At 41.8% G+C, this 21,624-nt stretch overlaps 1 protein-coding gene across 3 annotated transcripts in view; it reads left to right on the forward strand.

The window, feature by feature from the left end:
• Window positions 1–5,464: 5,464 nt before the first annotated feature.
• Window positions 5,465–21,624, forward strand: part of DENND1A (DENN domain containing 1A) — a 554,990-nt gene continuing 538,830 nt past the window's right edge. For all 3 annotated transcript variants that reach the window (XM_082612220.1, XM_082612221.1, XM_082612222.1), the window contains exon 1: window positions 5,465–5,675. In XM_082612220.1, the coding sequence (XP_082468346.1) occupies window positions 5,659–5,675 (17 nt within the window). In that variant the 5' untranslated portion in view covers window positions 5,465–5,658. The remainder of the gene's footprint in view (window positions 5,676–21,624) is intronic.

The following is a 21,624-nucleotide window of genomic DNA, read 5'->3' on the forward strand; positions in this document are numbered from 1 at the left end:
TGAGGTACTTACGGTAGTCAAGTTCATAGAGACAGAAAGTAGGATGTGACTGCCAGGGGCTGGGGGTGGGAGGAATGGGATATATTGTTTAATAGGTAAGTTTCAGTTTAGGACGATTTTGGGAAAAGTTCTGGAGATGGGCGATGGTGATAGTTGCATAATAATGTGAATATACATACTACCACTGAACTGTAAACTTAAAAATGGTTAAAGTGGTAAATTTTATGTTATGCATATTTTACCACAATGTAAAAAAGAAAATATGAAAAATAGAAGGTAAAGATGTACTAATTCAGTATACTAAGTTCAAATTTAAGAAAAAAATTAGTACCAAATCTTGTTCTGAGGTTTATTATTCTTAGGAAATGTGTCTCGAATGAGTAAATAATTCAATATTTATTAGTCACTGCCTGCATGCCAGGCTCTGTACTAGATGGTGAGGTCTAGATATGGACAAGCTGATATTTTTCCTGTCGTTATCAATATGACAGTTTAGAAGAATAATAATCTCAGGAATTCCCTGGCGGTCTAGCAGTTAGGACTCAGCACTTTCACTGCTGTGGGCCCTGATTCAATCCCTGGTCAGTGAACTAAGATCTTGCAAGGCGCACGGCAAGGCCAAAAAGAAACAAACAAAAAAACAAAACAAGAACAATAATCTCATTTATTAAATACCAAATATAAAGCAGGAATCTTACATTCTTTATTTCCTTTCATCTTCATGAGGTGGGTATTATAATCCCCTTATTAAAGATGAGGAAACTAAGGCTCAGAGAGTTTAACTTTCTCCAAGTTCACTCAACTAGCAAGTTGGGTCTGCCTAATTCCAGAGTTGGTTCTCTTAACGACTGGTATGTATTGCCTACATTCACCTCTTAGGCGATCCACAATGCACTTTGCCAACCTGAAAGTTCACGAGAAGTTCAGTAAAGAAACCCATTTAACTTGGTATGATTCTGCATATCCCAAATTTACCTCATTACATAACCCTCATTTTTTGGGTGAGGGGAGCAGCACCCCTACTTAATTGAGCTGTGGATTCTTCCTGCAGAATATAACCACAACACCCAAGAGAATTAAAAACATATGTCCACACAAAAATAGTCATAGGGGGGCTTCCCTGGTGGTGCAGTGGTTGGGAATCCGCCTGCCAGTGCAGGGGACGTGGGTTCAAGCCCTGGTCCGGGAAGATCCCACGTGCTGTGGAGCAACTAGGCTCGTGTGCCGCGGCTGCCGAGCCTGCGCTCTAGAGCCCGCATGCCTAGAGCCCGTGCTCCGCAGCGGGAGAGGCCACTGCAGTGAGAAGCCCACGCACCATAATGAAGAGTGGCCCCCGCTCGCAGCGGCTGGGGAGAGCCCACGTGCAGCGGCGAAGACCCAACGCAGCCAAAAATAAACAAATAAAATAATAAGTTAAAAAGAAAAGGGGGGTAAAGAAGTTTAAGAAACAGCTCCTAGGGGGATGGACCGTTAAAAAAAAAAATAGTCATAGGAATCATAATCGCCAAAAAGTGGAAACCACTCTAATATCCATCAATAACAATTGTGCACAAACAAAATGTGGCCTATCTATACAATAGAATATTATTACACAATAAAAAAGAATGAAGTACTGATAGATGGTACATGGATGAACTTTGAAAATATTATATTAAGTACAAGAAGCCAGACAGAAAGGCCATATTATTAAATGATTTCACTTGTATGAATAGGCAAATCCACACAGGCAGAAAGTAGACTCATGGTTGCCAGGGGCTCGGGGGTTGGGGGGGCGGCAGGAAAGGTGAGTGACTGTTAATGGGTGCAGGGTATCTTTTTGGGATGAATTGTTCTAGAATTAGACATTGGTGGTAGTTGCACAACTTTGTGACTATGCTAACGAGCACTGAATTGTACACATTAAAATGGTGAATTTTATGACATGTAAATTATATCTCAATTAAAAAATATATATAATCACAGCTAAGTATACTAGGAATAATAGACCACTGGCCCAGCGTCCTGCCGTTTCATACTGTATCATTAGTTGGGTATTAAAACTCCTTGGGGTTGCTCTTCTCCCCTCAATAGACACAATCCTTTAAATCCTAAGTAGAAAAACCAAACAGGTACAGAGGAGTGAGAGCCAGCTTGGAAACCCAGGCACATCAGTGTCTGCATGGGTGGTATCACACACACTGTTGGACTTTTTCTCTGCTAGATGTGCTTAGTTAGCCTATTTTGACAATAGTCTAGAAGGTAAAGTTCCTAAACCCCTTCTCATCACCAGCAGGTTTTAATTTCAACAGTTGATTCTGCCATGTACTTGGCTGAGAGGTCTCCTTTTGTTTGAATGACATCAGATTCACCTAGGTGTAAAGGAATTATAAAACAGTAAGCTACTGCTTAGAGAATTTTGGAACTGAAAAGGACTTTGGAGAGAGGTCATCTGGCCTGAATCTCTTACTTTGGATATAGGGAAACTGAGGGCCAGAGAAAGTCAGGGGCTTGTCCAAGGCCACATAGCCAAGCATGGCTTGGCTGAGATTGCAATGTCTGTACTCCCCTTCTTCCCTGGAAACACACCACCCACCCCGGCTTCAGCTGTGCACATGATTTCTAAAATAAAGGCTATATTTCCTAGTGAGATGTGGTTGTATAACTAAGTTCTGACCCATGGAATGTCAATGGAGCAGTAGGTGCAACTCCAGGGAAATGTACTTAAAGATTAGGGCTTGGTGTCAGGTATGACCATCTTCCTTTCCTTTGGCTTGGCCGCAGATTAGAAGGCAAGGTAGTTCAAGCAGCCATCTTGGACCATGAGGTGGAAGCTGCATCTGGAGAATAGGGGAGCAATAAGGTGAATTCTGGCTAACCAACCTCAAAGAGGTCACAGTCTGAGGAACAGAAGACATGTTTACAACCTAATGCAGAATAAACACCAACCCAAGACCAAATCAGCTGCCCCATCCTGCCGATATGCCTTCAAATCTTAGAGTATGATTTATGGAATTGTCATACCAGCTCTGGAATGCTCATCTCCTGACCTTATGTGAAAGAGAAATAAACTTTTATTTTTTTCAGCCACTGTTATTTCAGTCTTCTATCATTCACAGTTGAACTGACTTCTAATTGTTTTAGAATGTAAACAATTACATCCTGGGCTGGGAACTCAGGTCTACTGAATTCAAGTACAGGACTATTTATGATGAAGATTATTACTATTAATAATAGAAGCCAAACTGTGCTAAGTGTCTTGCATATAATAGTTGCTGATAATTTTTGAGTGCTTACTATATATTAGTCACTGTTTACGTACTTTGTGTCATTAACTCATTTAATTTCCATGCCACCTCAGTAAGATAGAGCCATTACCATAATTTCCATTTTACAGACAAAGAACCCGAGGCACAGAGAAAGGGAATAACTTACCTGAGGGCACATATTTAGTAAGAGACAGGGCTGAGATTTGAACCCAGGCAGTCTGGCTCCAGAGCCTGCCCTCTTAATTCCTCCATCACACTCTCTCTTATGATGTGAGCTCCTCCTTGAGCTCTCTACCCATTCTACTGAGGAGGACACTGAAGCAGACGATTGTCTAACCATTTGCTTAAAATCTCTCTGCTAGTCAGTGATGGAGTTAGCATTAGAAGCCAGGCTCCTAACTCCCAGTTCAATGCATTCTCCCCAGACCACCCTGCAGTCTCAGAGGCCACCTGGACAGATATATAGCCCTCCCCATCCACTCTCCCCCTCTGTCATACACACACACACCACCACCACCACGACCACCACCCAGCAGGCACTCAGACATTTTTGTGGCCAGGATGGCTACAACCTCCTTTGAAAAGCAGCCAGCTTTGCCCTCCACCAAATAACTGTTTTATTTATAGTCTCCTGCTCAGAGCTTTTGAACTGGCTGCTCATTCCAGGCAAGATCTTGATAACAACTGTTCCTTGGACAGGGTTCATAGGAAACTAGGTGAGTAAACACCACAGAGGCCCTGCCTGTCTAGCAGAGCTTTGCTCTTGGGGTTGTTTGTAAGTCAGTGTTGGTGTCTGGATGCCAAAGACTTTGAATTCAAAATGGAAGTTTGGACATTTTAAATTTTTGTTTGTTTGTTTGAATTCAAAAACTTCATTCTATGCCTTCAACAACCTCAGGGCATAGGTAAAAGAGAGACATTATCTTTATCCAGAATGTAACTCCAAAAGGAGTTCTTGCTTCTTCTGCTCCCTGCCTGGCTGGGACTAGTTACTGTAGTGACTGTGGGGTGGGGAGCCACTCCATGATTTTATAAGAGCTAAAATGTTAGAAGAGATGAATGGAATTTCAGAACAGAAAAGTGTAAAAAAGAGAAGAAAAGCCTAATTTCAAAAGTGAACCATGAACCTACAGTGTCTTCTGCCTTGTGGCCAAAGGTGCCATCCTAAAGCATAACTATGTCACATGTCTGGAATTATTCAGCCTGCATGCTAATCTCCACTCCACCAGTTGCTAGCTATGTAATCTTGAATCTTGCCTCAGTTTCCTCTTTGTGAAAAGAGGGGGTAAACTCGCAAGATTATTGTGAGCATTGGTTCTAACCATGTAGGGGAAAAAGAGTGCCTGCTTCAGAGAGGGCACTCGCTCACCCATACACTGAACAGTAGCTAATGGTAGTGATCATTACTGCTGGCTTTGTGATTCCTCCAGGCCTAAAGGGGATGATATTGGGGCATTCATTAAAATGAGCCCCAAGGGGGAGCAGGTTGGTGATCTTGGCTCTCAAGTACCTTCATTTGCCTTGACTTAGTCTCTATCAGGGACTGTTATGGTGATATGAGATTTCTCTACTGGAGCCCCCCAAATGGCTAACAAAGGGAGTCAGAGATCCTCAAGGGTAGGGCAGAGCAGAGCCACTAAGTGGGTCCTATGAAGCCCTCAGGTGGCTTTCCTGTGGGGATGTGAGGTCTCCTTAAAGGTCTAAGAGGTTTAAGGCCTAAGGGGGTCCATCAAGAACCATGTTGGGGAAGTGGCTGGTGTGACAGAGAAGAGGGGCTATGGCTCCCTTAAGGAACTTACTGAAAGGTATGGGATTTTCAAAGGAAAAAGTTGTGTCTTCCTGGAGGCCTGAATGGGAGACAGATTATCTCTACGCCAGAGCCACTGGGTGGGAGGACTCCACAGGAGAGGAATGGGTAAAGGTTTCTTCAGGTGAGCTTGGGGATCTCTGTGGGATGAAGATCTTTTCAGAGGGGTTGTAGGTGTTGGTTTCTATAGGAGAACAGTGGGAGGGGAGGTCTTTAGGGGCCTGCACCCGGAAAGCACCACGCACCGAGCTCCGGGAGTCCACCGCCCTCACGCGGCACTGCCTCCCGCGAGCGGACTACACTTCCCGGCAGCCCCCACGGGCGGCGGCGGTGCGGGCGGGAGGGGGCGGCGGTGTGAGAGGCGGAGGGGGCGGCGCGCGCCGGGCACGCGCGCCGGCGACCATGGCGTTCGCCGGGCTGAAGCGAGTGCATTAACCCCGGGAGGCGGCGGCGGCGGCGGGGAGCGAGCCTCGAGCGGGCGGGCCCCAGCCTGAGGGAAGGGAGGAAGGGGCGGGGAGAACGCCGGAGGGAGGCCGGTCGGCCGCGGGCGGGCGGGCAGCGCAGCGCCGAGCGGGGCCCGCGGGTCCATGAGGAGGCCCGGGGACCATGGGCTCCAGGATCAAGTGAGTGCGGCCGGGCCGGGCGGAGCCGGGCCGGGCGAGGGGCGGCGAGGCCGGGCAAGGGCTGCAGGGCAAGGGCTGCAGGCCTCGGGCCGCGCGGGGGACTTGTTGCCGGGGCCCAAGGGGCTCCCCGCGTGCCGGCGTCACGCGGGGAGGGGGACGGTTGCCATGACGATCCAGGGAGGCGCGGGGGCGGGGTGCGCGCGGGGTGGAAGGGCGCTGGTGGTCAGTTGTCCCCTCCTCACCTGAGGGCGGGAACAGCTGAGATTACAAGGTGGCCCCCTCCCCGGGGTTACAGAGAGCCTCTGAAAACGGTCACACAACTGTTGGGGGGAGGGCGAGAAATCTCTAGAAGCAACTCCCCAAATGGGTGTTTGGGGTGCCCCTGAGAGTCGGGCAGGTCCTGGCTGCTTGAGGCCTGCGGGCCCCCATAAAAGTCGCGTGAGATTTTCAGAGGGAGGGGCCACTCAAGGACTGAAGGTCTGGATGGCCCGGGGAGGAAGGCCCTTTCCTCTCTGCTCCTGTTTCCCCCTTCTATCTATGCAAGTCTCCCCACAGCGAGGGCCTAAGGCTGTGAGGGAAGATACCTCTGTGCTGTAACCGAGCACCTGATCTTGATAATCGTTGGAAAGGTTTTGTAATTCAATCTGGCAAATTCCCTCACTCATTCATTCATCTGGAGTCCCTGGTGAGGGGTTAGTTTTCCCGGGAAAATGTTGATACATCTGACTTGGGAACCCATTGAAACATTGTTGCCCTCTTTCTAGACCTAGAAGTTGACTTTGGAAAGTGCAACTTTTATGCAGTCCCATTTGGGTGTGTTGATTTGAACTCTATCTCCCCTCCCAGCCAGGTCCTCTTTTGGCCTCTCCCTTCCTCAGTTCCAGAACATGAGATGCCTTATCTCTAATCACTAACAAATGTTCACTTTTTCTCTATGAGTAATAGAATTGTTTAACGGCACTTAAAAACCCTGTTAGCAGCACAGGCTTTTCCTTAAAACAGCTTTCATAGGATACTTTAAACCCGCTTACAAGAAAGTCTGAGACATGTGTTTACTTCAGCATTTTGAGAATTATGCTAGGGAAGTTTGAAAGGGGAAGGGCCTTATGGGTGAAATCTAATAATTATTCAAGCATTGCATCTCTTGTCCCGTCGATGTCCATGCAGTGTTTCCTTTGCCCAGCCTTGTAGACCCCTGACCGGCTTAGGCCCTCCATTCACAAAATGTATTTTAACAGGCTGCAGCAGCCGGGAGACTAGAAAAGTTTGCTTATGATAATGAAAATGGAAGAGTTGGATGAGTACACTGTTAATTCTTGATTTTTGTGGAAATGAGGGGGAAAAGAAGCATGCTCCAAATAAGAGCTTAAGAAGCTTGGGAGGTAAAAAGATGTAGTGTGTGAAGCATTGGGATTAAAGAGGCACTCCAAGTTTAGCTCCTGCTTCCAAGTAAGAGTTGGAAACTTGGGATTTCAATAGCACTTAGAAACACTTCACAAAAGCCACCATAGAGTTGCAGAGTATACTTGTGAGGCTGCTTACCTTTCTTGTTACACAGACGTTCAGAAACTTGCCAGATATGAGGCAAGTCAGTGTCAGAATCAGCATGAAAATCCAAGTGGAAGTTCAGATGACTAGGCATCAGGTCTCTGTCTTGCACATTGCAGGTTGACAAATACGTACCTTAAGAGTGTTTTGTGGAGCCCATCTGTTTATCTGAGCGCTTGGGCAAGAGAACTTATACTAATGCATGAAATTCTGTTAAGCAAATTAGTATAAAGAATAGCCTTCTTGATCTTGAAACTAGACTGCTCGGTGATAAAAACTTAGACATGGGAATTATGTTAGCTTGTGGTGAGGCTGAAAGAGTATGAAGAGAGAAATTATGAGAAGTAGTTGTGATTTATGGTGACTGTTGACTGTGTAGCTTCTGCCTGCAGGTAGGAATGAGGATGGACAGGTGGTGAGGAAGCCATCTTCTTCGGCGCTGTCTTAATTTTGGGGGGAAACAGGGCTTTGATTACTACTGACCGTCTGTTCCATCCTGACAGGAAAGAACAGACTGAGCTCAAGGTGTTCACCCGGCTGAGGTGTAGTCTAAGTGTGCAGGCTCTATTGTGTAGGACAGTCTTGGGGGTGGGGGAGGAGAGCGCTCTGGCCGCCTGTGCTTTCTCTCCTCATCTCTGATATTGTGTGGTCCAGTCAGGCTAACAATGTGGAATCAGATTTGGATTCCTATTCCGGTTCTTTTGTGTGCTGACTCGGAAACTTTGTACAAAATACCTCTTTCTGCCTCAGTTGCTCTGAGGGTAAAATGGGGAAGACTATATGTTGCAGGGTCATTATGTGCAATAAACACAGTATCAACATGACTGCTGGGCCCATATTAAAAAGTCGGTAATTGTTAGTTTCTTTTACACCTTCTCTATCAAAAGTCTAAGAAAACTTCTCTATTTTATACCAGAAATGTCAGAGAACTGTGAGTTTCAGGTAATGGAGAAAAAGGTTTCGATGATCCAGGAATTAGACTGAACATGCAGAGCAGGACTCAACATTCTCTCATTAAAACATAAAAACTGATTAAAAACAATTCTCTGTGTAATTGTGAAGCTGGTGTCATGTGATCAGTAGTAAAGCAGGTGAGTTGCTAGGCACAGGTGTTGAGGTTCAGTGCTTGTTCAGACTTTCCTTTTAAGCTAAGGCTGGTTGAACACAGTCTCTGTGTCAGGCATGGTGGTAGTGCTTTATGTGAACCATTTTATCCAATCCTCACAACTGTCCAATGATGTAGCTACTGTTAGCTACATTTTTCAAATGAGAGAATGGGGGTTTATAGGCCTTAGATCAGATGCCATCCTGAGGAATCCTACCCTGATGACAGTGCCCTGCCCCCACCCTTCCTCAGCCTAAGCCAGGTGTCCTTCATCCATGCCCCCTTATCCCCAACCTAGGCCAGGTGTCCTTCATCTGTGGACCCCCGCTCCCCCAGCATAGGCCAGGTGTCCTTCATCTGTGGACACCCCCCAGCACAGGCCAGGTGTCCTTCATCTGTGGACCCCCCCAGCGTAGGCCAGGTGTCCTTCATATGTGCACCCTCTCCCCCCACCTAGGCCAGGTGTCCTTCATCCGTTTCTGTGGCTCCCTGTGTTTATCACTGTTGTAGCACTAAATCCAGTTCCTTGTGTGTCTCCTATACTAAGCCCGACATAAACTTCTTGAGAGCAGGGACTGTCTTATTTGTCTTTTGAGTTCCCTGTGTCAAACCCAGTACCTGACACATAATGTTGTTTAGGAAGAGTTTATGGAATGCTTTTAAGAAAGAAAAAAAATAGGGCTTCCCTGGTGGCGCAGTGGTTGAGAGTCCGCCTGCCGATGCAGGGGACGCGGGTTCGTGCCCCTGTCCGGGAGGATCCCACATGCCGTGGAGCGCCTGGGCCCGTGAGCCATGGCCGCTGGGCCTGCGCGTCCGGAGCCTGTGCTCTGCAACGGGAGAGGCCACAACAGTGAGAGGCCCGCGTAATGCAGAAAAAAAAAAAAAAAAAAAAAAAAGAAAGAAAAAAATGAATGAAAGAAAAATGAATTAAGTTCCTAACTAAAGGCTCTGGGTTGAATGTACATAGAGCTAAAAGATAACAGTTTGCTATTTGAACTCTTGAGGAGGAAGAGTGTTTAAGTGTTAAGTTTTTAAGCCAAATTGCCCAGGTCTAGGCAGCAGTTCCTTATTTTTTCTGAAGAGTATTTTGTTCATGTTCATTTTAATAAAGGGAACTTGTTTTGCCTCAGACCAAACATCTACTTGACAAAGGAAAGATAAGGTCACCAGTATGCAGGTAGCACTCTGGAAAGCTCCTAAACCTTAAACCTGAACAGACATTTATTTATCTAGAGAGAGAAAAGGAGCAATGGTAACTGCCAGTCTTCAACAGGTATGTTTAAATCTTATTTAGTGTTTGAGTGATCCCAGTGGACTGGAATGTGGTTAATATGAAGCAATTTAACTGATAATGTAGACACACAGCAGGAAACTGTGGCAGTTTAATATTGCTTGTGGTGACATCCTAGAAATTGTTTCCAGGCACCAAGGGCAGGAAGTGGATTGTAAGTAATTGAAGGAAGTATTCTAAGTGAGTTTGAAGAAACCTGACATTTATGGACTTGGAGAGAAGCATACTCAAAATTTGAAGGCATACAGACAGGACAGGGCAGCTGATGTGATTTTGTGGTGGTGTTTATTCTGCATTTATTCTGCCTGTATACCTGTCTTCAGAACTATGTTATGTGCCCGGTAGTATGCTAAGTACTAGGGACACAAAAATGAAAAGATTTTGCTTTCAGGCTCTCCAAAGTAGTAGTGAGACAGGAGTGTAAAACAAAACCAACTCCCTCCAAGTCCCCTCCCCACCAGGAAACCTGAGTGTCGGACAGTAAGATCATTGCTATAGTGGAGATGGAGCCCGTGATGAATAGGTGATTAAGTGAACGAGAGACTGTCTCCTAAGGAGGGCTTCCAAAGAAAGAATGCTTCATCAAGATGATGTTTCAGTTGAGACAGGAGAGATGAGTAAGGGTGTGAAAGGGGTAAGAATGGTGGCAGAGGGAGTAGAAGCCATGGTGATGGCTGTGGTGATCATGGTGGTGACGGTGGTGGTGGCAGTAGTGGTCGTAGTCTCAGTAGAGGGTGCCGTATGTGTGAAGACAGGACACATTAGGGAACTAAAAACGTTAATTACCACCTAATGCACACTAAAATGCCAGGAATTGTTAGACATTGGGAGTTAGTGGGAATAATATTTATTCCTATTTTCATGGAGTTTACAATCTGGTGGACCTGACAGATTAAAAAAAATCAGTTCACGTGAAAAAAAAATCAGTTCACGTAAAGCTACGTGGATGTGCTATAAACACAAGATGCTGAGAGAGGATGGTGGGAGCGGCTGTCCTATTTTAGATGAGAGTAGTGAGGGAGGGCTTACTGTGGAGATGACATTTGAGCTGAGACTTAAAGGATGAGAAGTCATTAGCCATGTAAAGAAACGCACAAGACTTCACTCCAGGCAGAGTGGAGCACATACCGAGGCCTCGAGGCAAGAAAACCCTAGACGGATTCCAGAAACTGATAGTGGGTTTGGGTGGTGACTGATGGCAGGGAGGCTGGGGTGAGGTCAGAGAGAGACTGGGGCCCTGAGCAGGGCCTCGTAGGCTGTGGTAATCTGCAAGCAACTTTATTAAATAAACTGTAGTATAACACTTATTCTCTTACAGTATATAATGGTTTTATATATATTAAATGGTTTTCAGTATACTCCAAATACCACCATCCAAATCCAGAACATTTTCATCACTCCAGAAAGAAACCCCCTACCCATTAGTGGTCACTCCCCATTCCCCCCAAACCCTCTCAGCCCTAGGCAAGCACTAACCTACTTATTGTTGCTATAGATTTGTCAATTCTGGGCATTTCATATAAATGGAATCATATAAAATATAATCCTTTGTCTTTCCCTAAACATAATGGTTCCCAAGTTTATTCATGATATAGCATATATGAGCATTTCATTACTTTTTATCATTGAATAATATTTCATTGTATGGTTAAACCACATTTTATTCATCCATCAGTTGTTAGGTATTTGGGTTGTTTCCACTTTTTCACTGTTAGGAATAATGTTGATGTGAACATTTTGTTTGGACATATGTTTTCATTTCTCTTGGGTATATACCTAGGAGTGGAATTGCTAGATCATATGGTAACCCTTTTTAAGGAACTGTTAAACTGTTTTCCAAAGCAATTGCACCACTCTGTGTAAAGTGATATCTCATTGTGGTTATGATTTGGCCCACATGAGTCGTGTAGAAACCGAAAGATCAGAGTAGACAGAGATAGGCTCTCAGAAGAGGGTGAAACTGGAACTGAAAGAAAAGTGAGATTTGGAGAAGGGAGGAGGGATTTCTGGAGGAAGAACAGCGGTTTTATGATTTGGAAATGGGGATAAGCCCATCATTGTTTTCTGATACAGAGAAGCAGCCTTGGCTTTTTGAGATTGCTGTGCTCCAGGCTTTGTTTGGATAGCCTGTTAAAAGATTCCATTACCAAAATGCACCACAGGCTGGCTTCTTCTTGAGGCCTGTCGTGTAGCACAACTGACATATCTTCCTTCTGTCTGGGATAAGACTAGGGAGTTGAAATGTGACTTCCTCTCCAGGGCCCTCCCCTGCCTCTTTTTCCTCTTTCCACCACGGCGCTCCCCTCCCAGTCTCCATAGAAGAGAGTACAAAGACTTGGGGTGGTGGAACAGAAGTCTTGCTGGAGACTGAGCTCCCCATTATTAGTACCCAGAGGCAGTCCCTTGAATTTTCATGACTTTTCTGGAAAATGTTTTGCTGCAACTCCATCGTTCTAATCTGAGTCATTGCAGTCAACTTGGAGGGGTTTGCACAGCAGATAGGAAGGTTGAAACAGGGAAGAGAAAAACCTGGAGTATTGCTGTAGGAAAACATGTTTTTATTCAGGCTGTTAAATCTGTGTGTAAGTTCCTGGCTGGAATTCTTGTGGGTTGCAAAAGGTTCAGCCTTTTACCTGGCCCTAGGGGGAACTAATCTCTGGATTTGAAACATCCTTTTTGCTTAAAAGGATTTTGTTCTAAAATGGAAAGATAAACAAGGAAGTAAACCAAAGGAAACAAAGCAAAGTTGGTCTCCTCTACTTTAATTGAAATCCATACCCATTCTTTCTAAGTATTTCTAAGTATGGACTTGAAAAGGAGCCAAATAAAGGCAGTAACAAAATATATGTTCAAAATATATGAGTTCTTATAGAAAAGGTAGGTTACATCCCAAAAGTGTATTTGTAATTTGGTTATGGCAGTTAGAATGCATTTTTGGGATTTCCTTGGCGGTCCAGTGGTTAAGACTCCATGCTTCTAACGCAGGGGGCACAGTTTTGATCCCTGGTTGGGGAACTAAGACCCCACATGCGGCATGGTGCAGCCAAAACCAAAACAAAACAAACAAAAAAAATGTATTTTTCTCTTAGAGATACTGTTATGTATTTCAGGCATAAGGACATCCCAGATGAAAGGAACTGTGTGTGTAAAAGAGGGAGATTACAGGTATAGCTGAAATACAGAATATGTGGAAAAAGAGTATAGGTGATGAAGTTGAAAAAGCAGGTTTGTGTTACTGGGACCTCATGCCATTGAAGGATTGAGTTGGGAATGTAGTATGATCAGACTTGGGTTTTTGGAAGATTACTCTGGCAGCAGTAGTTTAGAATAGTGATATCTCTGGGTTGTGCAGCATGATCCATGGGGGTGTGAAAAAAATATATTAGAACCTATATTTGTTTCTATATCAATCTTCAAAATTTGTTTTTGTGTTTTCTAATAATATATTATAGATGAGTGTAGTAAGACATTCTTATAATTTATGAATAAAAATACATATATCAAATGTACGCTCAAATTTTTTTACTGATAGGGAGGAATGCATGGAAAAAAATTGGAGACCACTGGTTTATGGAAGTGTTATAGTTTATACTGCAGAAGATCAAGGTCCAAAGTGAGGTTTTAGTTTTCAAAAGAAAAAGGACGACTTTGAGAGAGATTTTAGGGAGAATTGACAAGACCTGGTGACAAATTATATGTAAGAGGTGAGAGAAGAATCAAAGATGACTTGCCAAGGTTAGCAAAGTTATATTATAAATGAGTGTTTGGAAGGTGAGGACTGGTTATATAATGTGTTTGCTTTTCTGAGGAAAAGTGAAAAGTTACAATTGGGAGAAGGCATTTTAGTCTGTGGTGAGAAAGGAAGAAATCTTTAAGGGCGCAGTAGTGAGTGTGTGTGCTTGGTTAGATGAGTAAGATTTCAAGTGGGCTGGGCCAAGTTGCTGAGGGGAAATTTGTCCATGTTAGATTTAGGAAGAGAAAAAATAAACTTCTGAACTCACTTTAGTCACAGGAAAGGTTTCAGGGATGTTGCATTGATCTCGCCTAGACTGTATGAATAAATAGGAGGAAGGAAACCAATCTAGAGAAAAGATGCTGTTTGACTTCAAGCAAACAGTTCTTGTACTCCAGGGCGTGGGAGGAGCGAGGGGGATGTGGGCCTCGTGGACGCTAGGGTTTGAGTCCCCACAAACTCGCACGATCCCCATCTGAGTTCTAAGTTTCTGAGCCTCAGTTTTTTAATTTATCAAAGGAAGCGAATAAATTCACCTCTAGTGTTGTTGTGAGGATTAAAAGCAACCTTATGTCTAGCCCTCAGCAGAAAAATGACCGTTTAGTAAATGGCAGCTGTCATTAATATTGTTTGGAGTGGATGGGACACTCTTGTCTGAAGAACCTAGAGTTAAAAAAAAAGTCAAAAGAAAGCAAGTGTTCCTTTTTATAGTTGTTGTTGTTTTTTTTTAAAAGACAAAGTATTTGCTTTTCCTCTGTATGTTAGGATCATGTGTTGTATATTTTACTGAATTTATTGGAAGGTTTGTGATCCTGGTATGTGCAAAGCACTATTCCTCTTACTGGTTGGGAGAAAAGAAGCTTAAAGTCTACTAAGAGAGAGAAGATGAGCAAGTAAATAATTAAAATGATGATAGCATTTAAGAATATTTTATGCCTCCTCTTTCACCAATAACTAAAAATTTTATTCAGTTTTAGAAAAGATTTACCCCATTTATATTTATCTGTTTAGCTGGTATCAGTGTTCACATCTTGTCTTTTTAATATAACTTCATTCCTTTTTTTCTGAGTGCTAAAATTATTTAAATTTTTTATTTTGGAAACATTTAAACATTATAATAGTAGAGAGAATAGTATAATGAGCCCCCAAATGCCCACCACTCAGTTTCAGCACTTACTAATTTACGGCTTGCTTAGTTCCGTTTGTAGATAACTGACCATAACGCTCCTCTGCCTCCTAGTGCTAGATTATTTTGAAGTAAAGTATGTCTGGTTATCTCTTTTTGATCCATTAATTTATTAGGGGCTATAAAATGGTGATATTTTATTTCCATCATTTCTTCTTGATATTAGCTAGAATACTTCTATAAAGAAAAACTTCTGCATATCAATTATTTGGTTACCCCAAGGTGCAGTTCATATAGGAAAGGCAGAATAAATATTTGATTCAGTTTATTCATTTTTCAGACTGAGTTAGTTTCCTAACATTTTCCCAAGGTGACTGATTCTTTTCTATCACTTGAAACGCATAGATTTAAACTTGTTTGCTATATTTCACTCTATTGTAGTTATCCTCATTGATGTTACTTTGCCCTATCTTTGTCTAGCGGAAGCTTCTTGAAGTTAATTTCTAGAGTCCTTTTGACAGAATCTCAGTAGTTTTTAGTAGCTCCCTTGCCTTTTGGTATGATGAGATGTTGCAGACTCATCTTGCATGTTTCCTGCTCTAGACCTGTTTTCTGCTGTTCCTCTAAGGAGTCTTGCTTCCTTTTGGTGGGAAATGGTGTTAGAGATTAGAGTCTGGGTTTTAGAACTTTTTTTTTTTTTTTTTGCTACTAGGTTATTTCTAGGCTTCTCCAGGGGTCAGAACTAGGAAGCGAGAGAGAGAGAGAGAGAGAGAGAGAGAGAGAGAGAGAGAGAGAGAGAGAGAGTGTGTGTGTGTGTGTGTGTGTGTGTGTGTTTAAGGTAACACATCACATGTTCACATTGGTATTTACAATTCAAGACCATAGCATTTTAATTTAACCTCATTATTCTTACATCTGAATCTCTTACCACTCATGTCGAAAGTCCTGATTTCCAGTGACACCAAGAGAAGTACTCTTTCTGCTTTATCCCACAATATCCAAAAACGCAACAGCAATACCAACATTACCACCAATAATATGTACTGAAAACAGGTTTTTGGGTTTTTTTTTCAATTTGGTGATTCTTTTTGTTCTTAGAGTATATCACATTAGGAATATATAGTAGTTACTGTTTTAAAACCACTAGAAATAGTTTCTCTGTGGTTGTGTCACCAACTCAATTCATAGTGTTTTTTTGTCCTCTTTCAATCTTTTGGGATTGCTTTTTAAAAATTTTGTTTTATAATTATATTAAAAACTTCTATGGTTTCAAAGCCAAATCTACAAAAAAAGGTATATTCAGAAAAGTCTAACTTCTATCCTTCCCACACCACCCTGTTCCTTCCCTCTTCTGTAGGTAGCTAGTTTAAAAAATTTTTTTTCATTTTTAATTTCATTAGAAAAAAGGTAAACACGTAAGTATATTCACACTTCCCCTCACCAACCTTTCAGAGAAATGATAGCATTCTGTGTGCACTTTTCTGTCCTTTACTTTTCTCATTTTATACCCTCTAAAGAGATCACTTGTAGTAGTACATATAGGTCATCCTTATTCTCTGTAGCGATAGCATAGTACTCCATTGGATGGATGGTCCATGGGTTATTCAACCAGTCTCATGCTGGTGGTCATTTAGGTTGCTTCCAGTGTTATATGATGCTATAATGAATAGTCTTGTGTATGTGCCTTTTTTGTATTTATACCATTGGGATAGATTTTTAGAAGTGGGATTGCTGGGTCATAGAGTAAATTTATATGTAATTTCACTTTAGTAAAATTGTAAAATAGTAAAGTAAAATTTTACTTTAGTGAAAAGTGTCAGATTCTCCTCCACACAGGTTGAGCCAGTTCATATTCCCATATATGATAGTGCCTTGTTGCCTTACAGCTTCACCAACAGAATGTGTTTGTCAAACGTTAAAAATTATTTTAGTCAAAGCTATAAATGCACATGTTAACAAATAGTTGTAAGAGCTCATGATGAAGAGCAGTAATTCTCTACCCTACCCCACACTCCTTCAGGAACAGCCTCTACTAACTGATTTTATTTTCAATTCTTCTGGTGGTTAACCCATAACCCTTAGATACATCTCTGTCTCTTAATTTAATTAACTTTAGACAGTATTTGTTGATACCCTGAAACAAAAGATGATGAGTACCTTTATAATACTCCTCTCTTTCCTCTTCCACTGTTTTCTTTTTGAATTTTATTTTGTTTATTTTTTTATACAGCAGGTTCTTATTAGTTATCCATTTTATACATATTAGTGTATACATGTCAATCCCAATCTTCCAATTCATCACACCGCCACCACCACCACCACCACCCCGCCACTGTCCCCCCTTGGTGTCCATACGTTTGTTCTCTCCATCTGTGTCTCTATTTCTGCCCTGCAAACCAGTTCATCTGTACCATTTTTCTAGGTTCCACATATATGCGCTAATATACGATATTTGTTTTTCTCTTTCTGACTCACTTCACTATATGATGGTCTCTAGATCCATCCACTTCTCTACAAATGACTCAATTTTGTTCCTTTTTATGGCTGAGTAATATTCCATTGTATATATGTACCACATCTTCTTTACCCATTCGTCTGTCGACGGGCATTTAGGTTGCTTCCATGACCTGGCTATTGTAAATAGTGCTGCAATGAACATTGGGGTGCATGTGTCTTTTTGAATTATCGTTTTCTCTGGATATATGCCCAGTAGTGGAATTGCTGGGTCATATGGTAATTCTGATTTTAGTTTTTTAAAGGAACCTCCATACTGTTCTCCATAGTGGCTGTATCAATTTACATTCCCACCAACAATGCAAGAGGGTTCCCTTTTCTCCACACCCTCTCCAGTATTTGTTGTTTGTAGATTTTCTGATGATGCCCATCCTAACTAGTGTGAAGTGATACCTCACTGTAGTTTTTTTTTTTTTTTTTTTGCTGTACGCGGGCCTCTCACTGTTGTTGCCTCTCCTGTTGCGGAGCACAGGCTCCGGACGCGTGGGCTCAGCGGCCATGGCTCATGGGCCCAACCGCTCTGCGGCATGTGGGATCCTCCCAGACCGGGGCACGAACCCGTGTCCCCTGCATCGACAGGCGGACTCTCAACCACTGCGCCACCAGGGAAGCCCCCTCACTGTAGTTTTGATTTGCATTTCTGTAATAATTAGTAATGCTGAGCAGTTTTTCATGTGCTTCTTGGCCATCTGTATGTCTTCTTTGGAGAAATGTCTGTTTAGGCCTTCTGCCCATTTTTTGATTGGGTTTTTTTTTTTTTATAGTATTGATCTGCATGAGCTGTTTATATATTTTGGAGATTAATCATTCGTCCATTGATTCATTTGCAAATATTTTCTCCCACTCTGAGGGTTGTCTTTTCATCTTGTTTATGGTCTCCTCTGCTGTGCAAAAGCTTTGAAGTTTCATTAGGTCCCATTTGTTTATTTTTGTCTTTATTTCCATTACTCTAAGAGGTGGATCAAAAAAGATCTTGCTGTGATTTATGTCAGAGTGTTCTTCCTATGTTTTCCTCTAAGAGTTTTATAGTGTCTGGTCTTACATCCATTTTTTTTTTCTTTTCTTTTTTTTGCGGTACGCGGACCTCCCACTGTTGTGGCCTCTCCCGTTGCAGAGCACAGGCTCCGGACGCGCAGGCTCAGGGCCATGGCTCATGGGCCCAGCTGCTCCGCGGCATGTGGGATCTTCCCGGACCGGGGCATGAACCCGTGTCCCCTGCCTCGGCAGGTGGACTCTCAACCACTGCGCCACCAGGGAAGCCCTCTAATCCATTTTGAGTTTATTTTTGTGTATGGTGTTAGGGAGTGTTCTAATTTCATTCTTTTACATGTAGCTGTCCAGTTTTCCCAGCACCAGTTATTGAAGAGGCTGTCTTTTCTCCATTGTATATCCTTGCCTCCTTTGTCATAGATTAGTTGACCATAGGTGCGTTGGTTTATCTCTGGGCTTTCTATCTTGTTCCATTGATCTATATTGCTGTTTCTCTGCCAGTACCATACTGTCTTGATTACTCTAGCTTTGTAGTATAGTCTGAAGTCAGGGAGTCTGATTCCTCCAGTTCTGTTTTTTTCCCTCAAGACTGCTTTGGCTATTCGGGGTCTTTTGTGTCTCCATACAAATTTTAAGATTTTTTTGTTCTAGTTCCGTAAAAAATGCCATTGGTAATTTGATAGGGATTGCATTGAATCTGTAGATTGCTTTGGGTAGTATAGTCATTTTCACAACATTGATTCTTCCAATCCAAGAAAATGGTATATCTCTCCATCTGTTGATATCATCTTTAATTTCTTTCATCAGTGTCTTATAGTTTTCTGCATACAGGTCTTTTGTCTGCCTAGGTAGGTTTATTCCTAGATATTTTATTCTTTTTGTTGCAATGGTAAATGGGAGTGTTTCCTTAATTTCTCTTTCAGATTTTTCATCATTAGTGTAGAGGAATGCAAGAGATTTCTGTGCATTAATTTTGTATCCTGAAACTTTACTAAATTCATTGATTAGCTCTAGTAGTTTTCCGGTAGCATCTTTAGGATTCTCTATGTATAGTATCATGTCATCTGCAAACAGTGACAGTTTTACTTCTTCTTTTCCAATTTGTATTCCTTTTATTTCTTTTTCTTCTCTGATTGCCATGGCTAGGACTTCCAAAACTATGTTGAATAATAGTGGTGAGAGTGGACATCCTTGTTGTGTTCCTGATCTTAGAGGAAATGCTTTCAGTTTTTCACCATTGAGAATGACGTTTGCTGTGGGTTTGTCATATACGGCCTTTATAATGTTGAGGTAGGTTCCCTCTATGCCCACTTTCTGCAGAGTTTTTATCATAAATGGGTGTTGAATTTTGTCAAAAGCTTTTTCTGCATCTATTGAGGTGGTCATATGGTTTTTAGTCTTCAATTTGTTAATATGGTGTATCATATTGATTGATTTACATATATTGAAGAATGCTTGCATCTCTGGGATAAATCCCACTTGATCATGGTGTTTGATCCTTTGAATGTATTGTTGGATCTATTTGCTAATATTTTGTTGAGGATTTTTGCGTCTAGATTCATCATGATATTGTTCTGTAATTTTCTTTTTTTGTAGTATCTTTGTCTGGTTTTGGTGTTAGGGTGATGGTGGCCTCATAGAATGAGTTTGGGAGTGTTCCTTCCTCTGCAATGTTTTGCAAGAGTTTGAGAAGGATGGGTGTTAGCTCTTCTCTAAATGTTTGATAGAATTCACCTGTGAAGCCATCTGGTCCTGGACTTTTGTTTTTTGGAAGATTTTTAATCACAGTTTCAGTTTAATTGTTTGTGATTGGTGTGTTCATATTTTTTATTTCTTCCTGGTTCAGTCTTGGAAGGTTACACTTTTCTAAGAATTTGTCCATTTCTTCCAGGTTGTCCATTTTATTGGCATAGAGTTGCTTGTAGTAGTCTCTTAGGATGCTTTGTATTTCTGCGGTGTCTGTTGTAACTTCTCCTTTTTCATTTTGAAATTGATTTGAGTCCTCTCCCTCTTTTTCTTGATGAGTCTGGCTAATGGTTTATCAATTTTGCTTATCTTCTCAAAGAACCAGCTTTTAGTTTTATTGATCTTTGCTATTGTTTTCTTTGTTTCTATTTCATTTATTTCTGCTCTGATCTTTATGATTTCTTTCCTTCTGCTAACTTTGGGTTTTGTTTGTTCTTCTTTCTCTAGTTGCTTTAGGTGTAAGGTTAGGTTGTTTGAGATGTTTCTTGTTTCTTGAGGTAGGTTTGTATAGCTATAAACTTCCCTCTTAGAACTGCTTTTGCCACATCCCATAGATTTTAGATCGTCGTGTTTTCATTGTTATTTGTCTTTAGGTGTTTTTTGATTTCCTCTTTGATTTCTTCAGTGATCTCTTGGTTATTTAGTAACGTTTTGTTTAGCCTCCATGTGTTTGTGTTTTTTACATTTTTCTCCCTGTAATTCATTTCTAATATCATAGCGTTGTGGTCAGAAAAGATGCTTGATAAGGTTCCAGTTTTCTTAAATTTACTGTGGCTTGATTTGTGACCGAAGATGTGATCTATCCTGGAGAATGTTCCATGCACACTTGAGAAGAAAGTGTAATCTGCTGTTTCTGGATGGAATGTCCTATAAATATCAATTAAATCTATCTGGTCTATTGTGTCATTTAAAGCTTCTGTTTCCTTATTTATTTTCATTTTGGATGATCTGTCCATTGGTGTAAGTGAGGTGTTAAAGTCCCCCACTAATACTGTGTTATTGTCGATTTCCTCTTTTATAGCTGTTAGCAGTTGCCTTATGTACTGAGGTGCTCCTATGTTGGGTGCATATATATTTATAATTGTTATATCTTCTTCTTGGATTGATCCCTTGATCATTATGTAGTGTCCTTCCTTGTCTCTTGTAACATTCTTTATTTTAAAGTTTGTTTTATCTGATATGAGTATTGCTACTCCAGCTTTCTTTTGATTTCCATTTGCATGGAATATCTTTTTCCATCCCCTCACTTTCAGTCTGTATGTGTCCCTAGGTCTGAAGTGGGTCTCCTGCAGACAGCATATAGATGGGTCTTGTTTTTGTATCCATTTAGCAAGCCTGTGTCTTTTGGTTGGAGCATTTAATCCATTCATGTTTAAGGTAATTATCAATATGTATGTTCCTATGACCATTTTCTTAATTGTTTTGGGTTTGTTTTTGTAGGTCCTTTTCTTCTCTTGTGTTTCCCACTCAGAGAAGTTCCTTTAGCATTTGTTGTTGAGCTGGTTTGGTGGTGCTGAATTCTCTGAGCTTTTGCTTGTCAGGAAAGCTTTTGATTTTTCCATTGAATCTGAATGAGATCCTTGCAGGGTAGGGTAATCTTGGTTGTATGTTCTTCCCTTTCATCACTTTAAGTATATCATGCCACTCCGTTCTGGCTTGTAGAGGTTCTGCTGAGAAATCAGCTGTTAACCTTATGGGAATTCCCTTGTATGTTATTTGTCGTTTTTTCCTTGCTGCTCTCAATAACTTTTCTTTGTCTTTAATTTTTGCCAATTTGATTATTATGTGTCTCGGCGTGTTTCTCCTTGGGTTTATCCTGTATGGGACTCTCTATGCTTCCTGGACTTGGGTGGCTATTTCCTTTCCCATGTTAGGTACGTTTTTGACTATAATCTC

Source organism: Mesoplodon mirus (assembly GCF_964341445.2).
Source record: "Mesoplodon mirus genome assembly, chromosome: 1".
Classification (NCBI taxonomy): Eukaryota; Metazoa; Chordata; class Mammalia; order Artiodactyla; family Ziphiidae; genus Mesoplodon; species Mesoplodon mirus.